The 16,099-nt window shown below is 43.4% G+C and overlaps 2 protein-coding genes across 7 annotated transcripts in view; both read left to right on the top strand.

Moving 5' to 3' along the window:
* The window catches only part of ncoa2 (nuclear receptor coactivator 2), a 44,483-nt gene extending 35,405 nt beyond the window's left edge, over positions 1-9,078 (top strand). For 5 of the 6 annotated variants that reach the window (XM_028432593.1, XM_028432592.1, XM_028432589.1 and 2 more), the window contains 11 exons: positions 1,699-1,900; positions 2,002-2,208; positions 2,785-2,988; positions 3,356-3,485; positions 3,600-3,765; positions 3,860-4,156; positions 4,517-4,594; positions 4,772-5,246; positions 6,057-6,234; positions 6,397-6,598; positions 7,596-9,078. In XM_028432593.1, the coding sequence (XP_028288394.1) occupies positions 1,699-1,900; positions 2,002-2,208; positions 2,785-2,988; positions 3,356-3,485; positions 3,600-3,765; positions 3,860-4,156; positions 4,517-4,594; positions 4,772-5,246; positions 6,057-6,234; positions 6,397-6,598; positions 7,596-7,607 (2,151 nt within the window). In that variant the 3' untranslated portion in view covers positions 7,608-9,078. The remainder of the gene's footprint in view (positions 1-1,698; positions 1,901-2,001; positions 2,209-2,784; positions 2,989-3,355; positions 3,486-3,599; positions 3,766-3,859; positions 4,157-4,516; positions 4,595-4,771; positions 5,247-6,056; positions 6,235-6,396; positions 6,599-7,595) is intronic. The other variant, XM_028432594.1, reaches the window with a different exon arrangement.
* Positions 9,079-12,412: 3,334 nt separating this feature from the next.
* On the top strand, positions 12,413-15,584 carry prdm14 (PR domain containing 14). Its single transcript, XM_028433327.1, has 8 exons — positions 12,413-13,046; positions 13,200-13,253; positions 13,335-13,495; positions 13,581-13,851; positions 13,947-14,149; positions 14,238-14,339; positions 14,892-15,111; positions 15,386-15,584. The coding sequence occupies exons 1-8, from the start codon at positions 12,413-12,415 to the stop codon at positions 15,535-15,537; spliced, it is 1,797 nt and encodes a 598-aa protein (XP_028289128.1). The 3' UTR covers positions 15,538-15,584.
* The last annotated feature ends 515 nt before the right edge of the window (positions 15,585-16,099 follow it).

Here is a 16,099-nt window from a genome sequence, read left to right as displayed (position 1 = left end):
GCTTGAAATGTCAATGGCACCATTAATTTCAGTCTAAAGTACCTTACAGCTTTAGCTAAATGTGTCTCTGTTTCCCCTTTATCACTATTACCCATGAATGTTTGTGTAGCCTTAGCCTAAGGTCTGACATCAGGTATGTAGACTGATCTGTAAAACGGACATGGCATAAGAATACAAAATACGTAACAATTGAATGGCCATATGGCCTTAAAAATCCTTGTAGTTTTAACTGAACGGGTGTGAGATGCAGGAAAGGATGCAGATCACGTTACATGCACCAACATGCATTGAAAGAAGAGAGTAACATGGATTGATAGAAATAGGACCCATTAAGGGTAAAAGCAACTAGAGAAGTCAAAAGAATAGAAAGTGGGAGGAGAGAGAATTGGAGAGGAGGAGGAGAGCAAACAGAGTGTACAGAAGCATTACATCATTCCTGACCTCATTAGGGCTTTTCTCTCTCCCACCAACCCACCCCCTACTCTGTTACTCTCTCTAGCTCTCCTACATATCCTGTCTGCTGCAGCATTGTGTGGCCGCCTGTTTTTGTGCTGTCTTGTGTGGAGACATTACATAGGAAACCAGATCTTCCAAGGTGGAGGAGCTAACACCTACTGTATTTAGGCATGACACAGGCTGACATCGGGAAAACTAGCCCTGTCAGCAGCCGTGTTATCTTTAGCTGTAGTTAGATGTCCTGCAAATACATGTCATTTTCTCGAACACTGAAGAACAACATTGGACAGTGCTGGTGTGCTGTTTTCCTGCTGTACAGTATGTCACGATCAGGGAACACCAGTGATTCCAGGTGTGCTGCGCTCTGGTGGACAAATAAAGACAGTGCAACTTATTTACCTACAGTCTCTCTGGCTTCTCAATGAGGCATTAAAATCACCTGTGTTTATTGATTCTCTCCAGTTTTCACATGACCACCATTATATTTTCATTAAAATAAAACTGTCAGTTTTCTTTTGTTTTTATAAAATTAAAAATTGCTGTAAGATTGTTGCTGATGGTTCTTTTGAGTCTGTAGGGGTGTCGAGCAATCTGCATAAAGTATTTATTACTTTTGTCCACATCAGGAAGAAACTGATTTAGTAAATGTTTCCTAACAGTTCTTTAGTTCAACAAGTGAAACCAGGACCCAGCATGGCCTTGTCTATTGAGATAGTGTGTTCAAAAAACTGAACAAAAAATTGTCCAGATAGTCCACAGTTGTTTTTGAAAGCAGCCTTGGGCTATACAACTGTTTACAGTAGGGGTGCATTGAGGAGTGCAGACTTTGGCACCAACCAAACTCTCAAACCTAAAGCACATTAGTCATCACATTGTCTCAACTGGAAATCAACATGTTGCTATAATGGCTTTCTTATTTTATGCTTAATAAGTGGAGACTATAAAAACAGGGGGTGCAGTTGTGTATGCAGCCAGCAAATAAGTATGGGAGTTTGATAAGCTAAGTCAAAGTGAAATGTGCCCTAGATTTGATGAAAAGTGGACCATTTTTTTTTTCTGGGGTCACAGCTGTATTATAAATGAGGCCAAGTCATCTGTGCACGTCTCCCACTTAAAGACTCCTCATGCATGTTTGTTGACAGTAAAAGTGAATGATTGCCACATGTGTATTTGTGTCTGCAGGTGAAGCCGATACAGACTTATAAATCTGTGGTTCCCTTTATCTTTCTCTCTGTCCTCTAGTCATCAGAGCTGGACGACATCCTGAACGACCTGCAGAATGCTCAGCCACAGCTTTTCTGCGAGCCACGTCCTGTTTCATTGCCCAGCCCCATGGACAAACAGAACATCATCAATGACATTCTGCAGATGTCCGAGACCAATCCTGCCATGCCTCCACAGCAGCAGCCACACAGGGGCATCGGAACTGGCATGGGCCCGACTAGTGAGTGCATTGACTATTATGTTAAAAAGCCAAGAGTCTTGAGGTGAAAGGGATTTGTTAAAAGGCACGTGTGACTAAAACATCTCTACTTCTGTCATCAGACTTTGGAGGTGTCCGACCAAGCCAGCCAGGCAGGGGCCTGCCTGTGAGGAGTATGTCCCTGGACATGAATGTGTCACCGCAGCAGCCCTCATTACAGTACCCCATTAGGGCCACAAGCCCATACACTCTTATGCAGCAGCAGCAGCAGCAGGGCATGGTGGGAAATCACAATATGATGGCTAACCAGGCTGGTATGGTCAACGCAGGTGGGTGTGATTTTGTGGTTGCCGCTTGTTGCCTGTATGCCCTTATGCTTAATATAAAAATGAGTGTGTGTCGAAGCAATTCCGAAACAACATAAATTAAACAATACAAATTAAAGGCCTTTTTAGATATATTTATACTTGAGAGTAGCCACAACAGTAGAGATCAAATTGAAACTAAACTTGAAACTAACTCAGACCCACATCAGATGTAAATCTGTCTTTGACAGACTTCTGTCATGTGCAATTTCAGCTTGGCCCTATCACAATGACAATATCAGTAAATAGAGCAAAACATCACAATATTCTCTGTGTAGCTGTTTCATTTCAGAGGCAAGAGGGGGGACCTCTTTCTGTGTATCTCTCAAATTCTCTCTCATGTCATGGCACAGTGACTCACTTCCTGTGACAGGAAGTTGTCACCCACACGGGCAAAAAGTGTCTCTCACTCCCACAAATTAGCAGTCCTCAAATGTCTGCTCTTTCCCCCCCTCTGTTGCATCATGGAAGCTGAGGACATGCTCTGAAATCTGCACTGAGAACATCTCATCTCATCACATCATCTCTTGGCTTCTCTAGGCATGATGGCTCCAGGTGGTCCACGGCCAGGAATGCAGCAGCAAGAGGGCTGGGTTGGTTCAGCCTCGGCCCCTCCTCTGGGGGCATCTGGCCCTGGGCAGCAAAGTGCCATGCAGGGCAGGATGGGACCCACCACTGCTCCCATGAGGCCTAACAGCCAGCCCGGGCCCCGACAGATGCTTCAGTCGCCAATGATGGCCCCTGGTGAGCGCCTGCAAGATACTAAATAGCAATACCAAGCAAGGAAGGAATTCTTTATTATAGAAAACTACAATACATGAATATCAGATTCAGCATCTAAAACCCGCAATGTTGTGCTGTTAAGGTACAGTGTAGAAAACCTTATCTCACCCTGTAAGCCTGTCTCTCAGAGTTGTAAAGGTTGCCACCTTGTGGTCATGTACAGGACAGCCCTTAATGCACAAATGTAACATCTGATCCAGGACAGTCCATCCATCCTGAATTGAATTGTAGTTTTAAGCATTTTTAAACTTCCTTTTTTTCCTGCACAATAATTTGTTGGTTCTGTATTTATTTACTATTTTGTGTTCTTTTTTTTTTCTTTTTTCAGCCCAACCTGACATGGATATTGGTATGGTTGGCCACCATTTCTCACAACAGCAGGCTCCACCAAACCAGACAGCCCCCTGGCCAGACAGTATGATGCCAATCGACCAGACAGCATTTGTAAACCAGGGCAGGTAAGTTACTTACAAACTACCATTACTGGTATCACTAACACAAAATCATTTTTTACTAGACACCTTTTGGATTTAGAATATCATAATGAAATTTTGTGTCTCCTCTTTGCCCAGGCCAACACCCCAGGATGATTTGCTGTGTAGTACGGGGCTCAGCTCAGGTGATGGTGGCGCAGTAGATGAGGGGGCCCTGATGTCCCAGCTGTACACTGCACTAAAAGATTTTGATGGGCTTGAGGAGATTGATCGTGCTCTGGGGATCCCTGCTCTGGTAGAACAGGTGAGAAACTTAACATACACCAACCTATTCATTGATTTGTTTTTTTGTGATATTATCATTTCAATCATCTGTTTTCTGGGGCCTCCTGTTTCAGAGCCAAACACTGGAGCCAGAACAATTCCCCCAGGACCCCTCCATAATGTTAGACCAGAAGCCCCCCATGTACACCCAGCCATTTGGTCCCCCTCCATCCCACATGGCACAAAGGGGCTACCCTGGTGCTCCCATGCAGGAGCCAGGCTTCCATCCCATGTCCGGCCAGATGGGTCCACGGCCAGGCTATCCCATGATGAGAATGCAGGCTCGGCCCGGACTCAGGCCGACCGGGGTCGTCCCCAGCCAGCCTAACACACTACGACTGCAGCTTCAGCACCGGCTTCAGTCACAGCAGGTACACGTGCACCTGGACTGTACTGATAATGTGGGAAGTGATACTGCTTATAGATTTGTGACTCTTGATGTGACCCCACTGTTCGATCAGGGGAACACACAGATAATAGTTTTGTAATTATCCTTAAAGCTGACATTTTGGCCGGGTTTTTTTTACACACACAAAAATTGTTTAAATCTAAAGTTCTGTGCATGTCTCTCATAGTATACTGATTATTATATACATATTCCTATATTATTTTCTAAAACCGTAAGTGGTTTAAAAAACTAAATGTTAGAGCTTTTTAGAATTCTAAAAAAATGTAATAAGCACATGACATTGTGTGTATTTACCTTCTTCTTGTGTCTCTTATCGCTGCAGAACCGTCAACCAATGATGACTCAGATGAGTAGTGTGTCAAATGTGAACCTACCTCTTAGAGCCAGTGCTCCAAACCAGGTAACTCACCACTATTACATAACCTGTCTGCACAGACCTGTTGTTATGGCTGTAGGTAGTGTTTAGTTTGTTGATGGCTTGTAAGCTATAATTTCAGTGGCACTAAATTCTGTGCACAGTAGATCTATGACTTTCTTTTTTCAGACCATTTTTTTACACATGTTTCTCTGTCTTCAGGGAACCATCAATGCTCAGATGTTAGCGCAACGTCAGCGAGAGATGCTGAGTAATCATCTGAGACAGAGACAGCAGCAGCAACAGGTGCAACAGGCCCAGCAGGTCCAACAACAAAGGAGCATGGCCATGAGGGCCCAGGGCCTCAACCTGCCTCCCAACATGGCTGCTGGAGGCATGAGTAACCCCCGGAATCCCCAGGCCAACCCCCAGCAGTTCCCCTACCCGCCTAGCTACGGTACCAGTACAAGCCTGGCCTCGTCACCTCCCCCTACCAGCCCTTTCTCCTCTCCTCTCTCTCCCAGCCTGCCCTCTCTCCCTCCCAACCCCCAGCTTCACCTGCATGGCACCTCCTCCTCTTCCTCCACCTCCTCCTCCTCACAGATGATGATGGGAAACACAAACATGATGGGCGGACAGTACGGGGCCGTACTCAGCCCCCAAATGCAGCACAGTGCCTTTCAGTTTCCCAACTCAGGTACTGCTCCCACACCCCAGCCAACCACACACTTCACCCGACAATCTGTGTGTGTGTCTGCGTGTGTGTGCGCGCCATTGTCTCTGTGTTGATGTGACTGTAGTTGCACAGCATCACATGCTTTGTAGTGGCCACCTGATTGGTACTGATGACTGCTTTGATCAGCTGCCAATTAATGATGCCAGGCGCACTGCTTATAATGCTTCTATCCAATTTTATATCAGTAGTTCTCAGTAAGTGATCACACTAAACACTGTCGTTGCTGTGTGTGTTGCCCAAAATGGTGTCCTTGCTATGCAATTAGATTCCAGCAGAGGGCACCAAGAGCACAATAATTCAAGCTTAACTCGGGACACACACTGACACTGTACTCAAGGAGCAACAATCATGGTTGTACCTGTTAGTTCTGTGCTATAACATCTAATCTAAGTATAATCTGGTATCTGTGCAGTATAATTTGTTTGATTTATCCTTCACTTGTAATTTTTTTCTGGCCTGTGGGTTTGTACAGTGAGAGCTTCTGCCAGATATTTCCCCATTTATCCCAAATCATCCCCTTATCCCCTTCCTTCATTGCCTGCTTGTAATGCATGTAGATTATTAACTTATGTTTGTCCATAATCTTGAATGCAGACTAGAGTAGATTACACTCATCACAGTGCTTTTTTTCTGCAGTAGTTTGTCTTTGTGTGGCATGTTTGTGCAAGTTACACAGAATGCTAACACTCTCTTCACCCAGTGCATTGGCTTTTATTAGTTGAGTCTCTACAGGCTGAGTCTGGCTCACCTGTTTCGATGCATCCACCACAGGTATGAGCCAACAGGCAGACGGAGGCTTTGGAGGTCCCGGCACACCTCAGAGCCCCCTGCTTTCCCCCCGCATGGCCCACACACAGTCCCCGATGATGCAGCAGGGCCAAGGAAACGCTGCTTTTCAGGGTTCGCCTGACATGAATGGCTGGCCACAGGGCAACATGGGAGGCAACAGGTAAGGACAGCCAATGCTCGAGACTGGACGTCAAACAGGACATCCTAATAGAACATTTGCATTTCATCATACAGATTTAGCAAGAAAATCTACATGTATCAGCTGTATCACATCTTACTCAGTGATGAACTGACCTTCTTCCTTTTCCTGCCGTCTCTCCAGTATGTTCTCACAGCAACAGGCATCACCGCAGTTCACCCAGCAGAATAACAGCAACATGTACAATGGCAATGGCATGAACCTCAACAATGTCTCCATGGCAACCAGCAGCATGAGCAGCATGGGCCAGATGGCTGGACAGATGAGTGTCACGTCCATGGCCTCGGGCCCGTCACCCGGCTTGCCCTCCATGGGACAAGAACAGGTATGTTTTAACAGGGCCGCTCTGTTTTGAAGTGCTTCACAGCTGGGCAGCTTGTTTACAATGGCCCCACAAAAACAGGTTCCACTATTATCCTCAGGATATCCCTTTGGAACAGTTTAGGCATTAGATGTTAACAAAATGGACCCCACACAGATTTACACAGTAATCGAGGGACCAAGAACAATGCTAAAAGGTTTGTCTCGCTTTCTTTCCACTCGTTATGTCTGCTTATGTCTTATCGTAAGACCCTAAGTGTTTGGGTACACTTACTGAACAGCCGTGCTGGTGAATAATTTACTTAGTAGTTTACGTAACTCCTCTATCCAGAGTTCTGCTACTTGAACTTAGAGGACAGTGATGTAATTAGCAGTGGGCACTCCAGAGCCAGACCATTTGGACCTTATAGACATTATCATATGACGCTCAAAGACCGGTCTGTCTGGACTTGCTTAACAATGCAGACCTGTCACACCAACACAGGAGGGTGATATACTATGTGAGTCATGCTTTTCACTCACCGACTGAAAGTTTGGTGAAGTATTTTCACTTTGCTCATTGTCATTCATTTAATGTCAACCAAGTTAATCCTTCTTCCTTTGTCTCAGTGGCATTGTTAGCCTATGTTAAATGCACTGTTGTTGTCCATGATGCTTTTAAGCCAATAAAGGGCCATAAATATTTAACCAAGGTGCTGCTGTTTGATTGTCTGCACTTCAGACTGTTGTAACGTACCAGTATATCTGTCACTTGATTTACTTCCTGTCCAGAATTATAGAAAAATATCAGCACTTAGATTATTTCAATTATTTACCGTTCGGCCATTAGTGCAGACATTTGTGATTTACTCGCTTGTTTTAGACTTGATGGTGTTGTCCAGGATGGTTTCTAATTGTTTCAAAAGTCAAAAATGGTCCGTGTATTCCAGACAAGTTGAAGTTCTGCTGTCACATACTGTGGATTTATGAAATGATTTTTAAAATGTGTCGTTTCTCTGCAGAAATACTGTTGACAGTCACGGAGCTCTTAACCTGAACCTCAGTGATCAGCTGGTGCAAGGAGCGCGTTGGCCCTTTAAAAATGAAAAATACAAACATATAAACAACCGACGGCCCCTTGAACCAGCCGGCCGTGCCCTGACCCCACCCCACCCCACTCCACCCCACCCTCCTCCTCCTCCTCCACCTCCACCTCTACCCAGCCGTGTGAAGAGGGCTGGGGAAGGATGGTGATTCTCTGTCCAACATGCCTAAACCCTCCTGGAGGAGATGATGAGCCAGTCTATCTGCCTGTCCAGCTGCATTCACCGTAGTGTGACTTACTGTAGGCCTCCTGGTGGGGTACACTGACTTGAGGGGGGCAGCAGTGGGTGGAATCCTTTTGCTCTGATGAATGTATTCCTCTCAGTGGACAGCGGCCATTTACAATCTCATCTCAAAAATGACATACACTGATTTTTGTTTGTTTGTAATTGTTTGTTTTTCCACATAGATCCAAAAATGGCAGCAAAGACTCCCACGTTAATGTTGAGTATTATGGGTGGAGCTCAGACACTTAGCCGGTTTTGCCTTTTTTTCTGTTCTTTATTTTATTATTTTTTTAGTTTTTGTGAAGATGTAGAGTGAAAACCTGGCAGGATTTAAAAAAAACAAAACAAAAAAAACTGATCTTGAAAACACTGCAGAAGAACGGGATTTGAGTGGAATTTTATGATTAGACTAATTTAGTCAAGAGGTTTATATAGTGTATTAAATTAAGTTTTATTTTTCTGTATAGATTCATTTTAATTATTGTAGATGATTCTTTATCCTAGTAGCAAGAAGAAGAAGAATATTTCTAAAAGTGTGAGAGAGGCACTTTTTTTTTTATAATTTTAACAGTAATGGTTGTATTCTTTCTGAGAAGATCCTTCTATTAACCAGAATAACGGATTATTCTTTGGTCCTGTAGTTTCAGAAGATGTCAAAATCAAATATGGTTTAAAATGAATTACAGAGATTGTACATACCAATAAGTAAAAAAAATGTTTTTTTTCTTTCCTATTTATTTTATTCGTTAGGGTTTTGGTTCTCCCCGTCTGAAGCCGAGCAGTTATTTTTCTTTTTGTTTTCGGGGAAAGTGGAGTGGGAACCTTCACATTCTGGTACGTTGGTGGGGTGGGGAGGTGGGGGAGGGTGGGGAGGTAGGGACGGGATGTAAAGGGGCGTGCTGTGTATACAGTGTACAGATTATCGCTTGCTTCTCTGCCTTTAGCATAGAACACAACAAAAAAAAGGAAAAAAAAAAACAATTCAACACAGCCATACTCAAAAGTATAAAAAGTGTGCTTTCTATGTTGTCTGGAGTGAAAAATGCTTCATACAAGCTGCTAGGTGCAAACTTCTGGTGTGATGTAAACAAGCAATAACAATTACTTGAGGTTTTTTTTTTTTCTTTTTTGTAATTTTTGTACAGTTTCCTGAATAAAAAGGACACATTTTTGCTCCACGTTTGGATGCAGTATTAAACACAGTTTTTTATTGCAGTTTGTACCAAGAAAGTCTACATCAACCACACACACACACAGCGTTCCTATTAGATTATGCAGCGTCGGCTGATGCCTGGAGAGGGAGGTAGTTTGTGAATCCCAACACACACACACACACACACATGCACCCTCTTGGCCTCCAGCCATGTTTCTATAGCAGAGGTCAGAGTTAAGACTGCACGGTTCACGAGACCTGCTCTGACAGACACTTAGCCATATTTTATGACCTCAGGCAGATAGTTCAACTATAACGTGTTCAGTAATGACGTGCTCGTTCTTGTAGAGGTTCTGGTTTGACCTTCACAGGATCTGAAGCTAGTCATCATCTTCTCTAACCTCAAAAAAGTAGATTTTCCTCAAAAAAATGACTTTTTATATAAACTATTTTAACCCAGGACAGACTTTGAGCAAGCCAAATAATCTTCACATCTCAATTGGATTTTCTTTTCATAGCAAGCAACCACAGAAAACAGGAAATTTATGATGATGTCACTTAACAGGGTCTGACGTGAATTACAGAACAGGAAGAGAGTCATTCTGAATGTATTTAAGGCCTAAGGATGTGACTGACGATGTATCTTGTCAACACGGTGACAGCATGGTGTGGTACAGGTACACCGTGCTCTTCTCAGCATTTTTGAAGTTGCCCATTGTTCTGTTTTTATTTGTAACTCAGTTCTACATGAAATTTGAAGTTGTAGCAGAGTCCACTTTGGTTGTCCTGCAGGCGTTTTTGTCGCAGGCCTACAGGAGATCACACACTTTTGATAAAAGCTGTTTTGATTGTAACAAACAGTTGTGCAGAAATCAGCCTTTTTGAGCCATTTTAAGGATTCACAGCCCTTTGCAAATTTCCAAAGATTGTCAAGATTTTAAAAATGACTTAAAGCCATGTGGTAGCAGTGCATTTTTTTTTAGAAAAATAAAGCATTTATAATGAGGACAGGTGCAAAAAAAAAAGATTTTGCCCCTTAACAAATATCCAGGCCACTAAACAAAACTATTTTCTCTTTCTCTCTTTGTTTTTGAAGAACTTTAAACGCCCTTTTGTATTGTCTGCCAGTTTCTTAGAGCTAAGATGCAACCTTGAAATGCTAAAAACCCTAGCATAATGCCTTAGATTTCGTCTGTTCTCGTTCTTGTACATTACACCTGCTGTCTGTATAAATTTGTATAATGACTTGTGTACAATATTGAATGGGTGCATAATTGTTAAACTCTTCTCAGCTGCTGGAGACTCTCATCATTTGCTCTGTTCTGTGTTGGGTTCCTCCTTCTTCACTGTTTGTATGGAAAAGATGACACATAGGGATATTGAAGCAATATGTAATATACTATATGGACATTCTGAAGAAAGCTTCACTGGTGTGTTTTTTTCCGAGAAATATTTGTTTTTCTTTCTGTATGTTCACAGGAGTCACACTGTATACCTGCATCGATCTTTGTACCCCTAGTGTGTGTGTGTGTGTGTGTGTGCGTGCGTGTGTGTGTGTGTGTGTGAGCGTTTTATGCAAAATTAGATATACAAGAGAAGTTAAAAACCACAGTTATGCAAGTTGTGAACTAATATGGCTTCGCTGATGCTATTTGCCTTGTAAATAAAGAATTCTGTTATTGCATTATTTAATTGACTGACTTTTATTTAAAAAATATATACATATAAAAGCACGTTTAACAGACTAAAATATAAACATGACTTTAAAAAGAGGTTCTTGACAAAATAGGTCCCATTAAAATAAGTCAATTCAATTGCAAAAGCAAATATCATTTTATTTTATTTTAAATTCTTTTTAAAACATTTAACCGTTTTTATTTATTAATGAAATCCCCAAAACACCCTCAAAACGAGCTGTTTTAATAATGTCTTTTTTCTTCGTTTACTGCATTAAAGCGCCACAACCTAATCCCAATATTGGCCCTTGTAGGAGCTTTAATGCAGACTTACGGCAATAAAATGCATAAAATGGTCACAATTAAAATTTACTGACATAATGGTTTCCGGTCTTTGTTTTATTTCTTTTTGAGTTTGGAGCATTGATACATAAATATATTTAACCACATTCAAGTTATAACAACAAATATCTCCTGATAAAATCTAGTCAGGAGTGGAGGAGGAGGAGGAGGAGGAGTGGGGTTCTTCTTATGGAAATGTTGGGGACCATCGCTCAATCGGCCTCAATTGTGGCCCAGAACGCAGAGTAGATAAGTTAACGGGGTGGGATGTCCCTCTTAGAAAATGTAATTCCTGTGGGGCATTGAGATGCATGAGGCTGAGCATGACTCCTGGCCAATAAGGAGGAAGGAGCGTGAGGAAGCATCTTCATAGTGTAACAGGGACAGACCGGGTGCCCTCAGATGACCACAGAGAGGCTGAAGCAGCAGCAGCAGCCACCTGGACTCTGCTGCTCACCACTAACAGTTTGGAGATTTGATCTGATTCTGTACGAGGAAGGTTGTTAAAGCTCTGGTCTGTGGGCATGAGGAGGACAACTTCACTGTAAAGCTGCTCAGTTTATTTCACAAGGTAAGATTATATTTTCTGCTTTTCGGCTCGAACCCTTGATATAAGACGCGCTCACTGTTTGTTTATTTGAAATCAGCGGATTATTACGCACGGACCATGACGCGCCTTCTCATTTCCTGACTCTTATTCTGAATGATTGTGCGGTTATTGTACAAGTCTATAAAAGGCTTCATTAATGTTGACCTCTGCTCCGGTCCTCTGTTCTTTAATTAGTGTCATGACCCTGATTTGTCTCTCTATTTACTGGCTGATTGGTTAACGCGTGCCCTAAAAACACCCACACTATTTAATATGTGATTGGGGTGTGTGTGTGTGTGTGGGGGGGGGCCTCTCAGCTGGAAATATTGCAAAATCGGCTGTCCAGTTTCACTGCGCGCTGCTTTCCTTCATCCTCTGCCAGTTACTTGTGCAGCGTTTTATCTGCACAGGTCAGTTTAATATGTAAAGTTTATCCTAAAATGTTCAATTAAGAGCTGAGATATCCTCCCTCTGCGCGTTAGAATTGCATCTACGTCTTTTTTTTTATTTCCAACATCTTTAAATTGACCATCGTCAGATGAAAGGAGCTGAAAAACAGAGCAGAGCCAACATGTTAAAGTGAAGTCGAATCTCAGATTAAGCTGTTACTGTAGGTGTGGTCAGCCTCTTTTGATGTCATGTTTCCCTTTTTAGCCTTCTTACATTAAACTTTTATAACTCCCTCCCCCCTCCTCTCTCATCCACTGAAGGACCCCTCACATCTCCATTTGAACCTTTGCTTCACGTCATGTCGGTGTCCCTGTCCAGCATCCCTGTAATGCTGAAGGACAAGAGCTACCAAGCCGGCTTGCTGAAGGGCAGTCCCGCCCGGGGCTTCTACCCGGGTCATCTTCCCGGCCCCCATCCCTTCATGGACTTCTTCCCTCGGACGCACAGCATCATCCATCCACTCAAGTCCCTCGGTCGCCTGGTGTCAGACCCACATGCGTCCCTCCCTCTCAGCGCGCACGGAGGGCTCTCTTCGTTCCTCGGCCAGGGCGGCCACAACGCGCCTCTCCTTCACGATCACATGTTGAGCGCCTCTGGTATGTCGTACCTGAGCCAGATGCTGCCTGGACACCCTCTGTACTCCAAGCCGGAAGAGCTGGCTGCCGTGGTGACCGAGCACGCAGCAGGTCCGCTGTCCTCAGACTTCAGTAGCCCGTCCAGTGACAGGTCTCCATCCACCTCTTCCTCCATCAACACGCCGCCAAAGGAGGCTTTGTTCCGGCTCCGGGGCGCAGAGGTATCACCGGAGAAGAAGGGTGCAACTTATAATTTCAGCGAAGACGACTTGTTCACGGTGCTGTACGGGTACTCCGGGAGCAAGGAGCGCAGCGTGGGCCACGCCATATCAGGGATGGCCCTCCCGGAAAACTCAGGTGAGACAGAATAATTTCATGTACACATCTAAACACCAGCAGTTCTCTTGTAAAATCTCATTTTAATAATAATAATAATATTTATTAAAGCCTGAAATGATGATGATGAAGATTCCGGGAGTTTAATTCCTGCTTTGATCCTTCTCCTTTCAGTCTCTGATCACCACTTTCTTCCTCTGGACAAAGAAACACTTGACCTCCCTGAAGGTAAGCAGCTGCAAACTTTATATCAGACTCGTCACACATGTAATGTTGGACTGTGGACTGAGGTGTGGCTCTGTGTCGCAGGGTTAACCATCCTCCAGGCTTCTTGGGGAAACGTGTCACACTGTGGAGTTTTCACGGATAAAAGCAGCATCCCTAAAGGCGCGCGCTACGGCCCTTTCCAGGGAAAACTGGTCAACACCAGCGAGATCAAAACATACGACGACAACACCTTGATGTGGGAGGTACTGTGTCCAGTCTGTCCCCGCAACAGAGCCCACGGCTGTATTTTCCTGTACCATCTCTTAACCACTCTCCGTCCTCCCGCAGGTGTTTGAGAACGGCCGCTTGAGCCACTTCGTGGACGGCAGAGGAGGATCAGGGAACTGGATGTCTTTGGTGAAGTGTGCGCGCTTTCCTGAGGAGCAGAACCTGATCGCCGTGCAGGTGGAGGGGCAGATCTTCTACGAGACGTGCAAAGAGATCAAACAAGGCCAGGAGCTGCTGGTCTGGTACGGAGACTGCTACATGCAGTTCCTGGGGATCCCCCTCACTCTGAAAGACCCCAGAGAGGACAACAGCGTGGGTCCTCCCACGGAAGGTCAGAATTTCCCCTCCAGCCTTTTTTTTGTTGTTTCATCTGCTCAGCGTGGCGTGTGCCATTAAAACACTAAACACGTGCGTGTTTTTGTACAGATGCTGGTGAAGGCTTCAAGTGTGACAGGTGTGGGAAGGTGTTCGCGTACAAATACTACAGAGACAAACACCTGAAGTACACGCGCTGCGTGGACCAGGGTGACAGGAAGTTCCCGTGCCACCTGTGCAACAGATCCTTCGAGAAGAGGGACAGATTACGGATCCACATCCTGCACGTTCACGAGAAGCACAGACCGCACAAGGTGAGTTAGTGTGGCGCTGGGAGAGCAGCAATCAGATACATGATGAGAGAATTGTGAGTAATATTTGTCTTCCTGTGTGTGTGTGCAGTGCTCTGTGTGTGGCAAGAGCTTCTCCCAGTCATCCAGCCTCAACAAACACATGCGTGTGCACTCTGGAGAGCGGCCATACAAATGTGTCTACTGCAACAAGGTGAGAGGCTTCTTCTTCTTCTTCTTCTTCTACTAAGGGAATTAAAAACATTAATTAAAAACAGGAAGAAGGGAGAGACAGCACCTAAAACACAGAGCAGGCCCCTCATTGTGTTGTTTGTCGAAACTTTCGGCTCATCTCGGCCTTCCTCGTTTCACGGCACATTTGGCACGAGCCCCTCACTATTGTTTCTCGCGGCGGGCACGCTCCACGGAGACACTTACGTGCTAATTATCGCCAGATGTACACCCATCCCTTTGTCCTCACGGGGTATACTTTTAATTTATGGCCCTGCAATGAGCAGAAGTTTTTTGTTTGTTGCTCTGTTATCCTGAGCTCTCCTCCTCCTCCTCCCCTCCTCTCCTCCAAGCAGCCAACAGACCTTTGGCTGACTGTGTTTTTTACTGCGCTCCATAGAAAAAATAAATAAAATATAGGCCATATAAACTGTAAAAAGCTGTGTTTAAAAAAATAATTTCGTTTCAATTACAAACGAATGATGTTAATAAAATAGAACAAATTCAAATGTTGTATCTATTCCTCCTCTCTCAGGCCTTCACAGCCTCCAGTATTCTGCGCACTCACATCCGCCAGCACTCCGGAGAGCGGCCCTTCAAGTGCAAACACTGCGGGAAGGCCTTCGCCTCCCACGCTGCCCACGACAGCCACGTTCGCCGGACCCACGCCAAAGACAAGCCGCATCCGTGTGACCTGTGCGGAGCGTCATTTCAGGAGGAGCAGGAGCTCAAATATCACATGACAAGCCACAAAAGTAAGAAGTCTTTATAATAAGAGAAGTTAGAGGTGTAATAGAATTAAAGTCTTTTTTAAATATCGATATTTAAATCTCAGTATACAAATATGATTTATAAAATACAAGACTGTAGAAAGATAATTCATTTCATGTGTAATGTATAAATAATAATACACATTTAAGCTGTATTATAAATATAGTTTTATTTAGAAATTGCAGTTTTTTTTTCTATTTACAAGTATATTGTTGTTCTTGGATATTTATTTATTGTGATGGTCTCCTTCCTCTGCAGAGACACAGACCTTGGACAGCACTGTCCTTCCGTCTCCTCCGGGCTGTGGTGGACTGCAGGAGGACAGTCCAACGATAAAAAAGAACTCCGGACAAAACTTCCCTTACACTGGTTTAACAGTTTTAAACCCGGAATATCGTCCATGGAATTAAGCTCAGTAATTTATTCTCTAATATTTTAGATTATATTATTATTTTACACAAAGATAAAATCACTGGAGGACTGAAATGAGACAGCGGTTCGGCCCACTGTCAGAAGGTTTTCTTGTCATTACTGCTGCTTATTAAAAAAATATGAATGTTGTTGTACAGGCCTTTTAAATGAGGATATTAATTTTATTATAAATTGTTTGGCAAATGTGTCTATTTATATAAATCTGTGTTGTGTTTTTATGTGTCGGCTTTAAGCTTTCACTCTGCAATAGTTTTGTTGGCCCACTTTTATTATTTTTATTATATATTTTTTTACTTTTTATTATTATTATTATTATTATTATTATTATTATTATTACACGGGGTTTTCTTGCATCAACTATTGCTTAAAAAGCGAATCTATTTTTTATTATTATAGATCCAAGCCTATTTGTGTAAAAAAAATAAATGTTAAAGTAAATGTTATACCGTCTCTTAATTTATGATGTACGATAATCTTTTTTACTGTAATGTAAGGCTGTAAAAAAAAAGCGATCCTATGAGTGTTCTTCGTTCTCTTTTC

The sequence above is a fragment of the Parambassis ranga genome, chromosome 20 (assembly GCF_900634625.1).
Source record: "Parambassis ranga chromosome 20, fParRan2.1, whole genome shotgun sequence".
Classification (NCBI taxonomy): Eukaryota; Metazoa; Chordata; class Actinopteri; family Ambassidae; genus Parambassis; species Parambassis ranga.
This window is presented reverse-complemented; position numbering and strand designations above follow the sequence as displayed.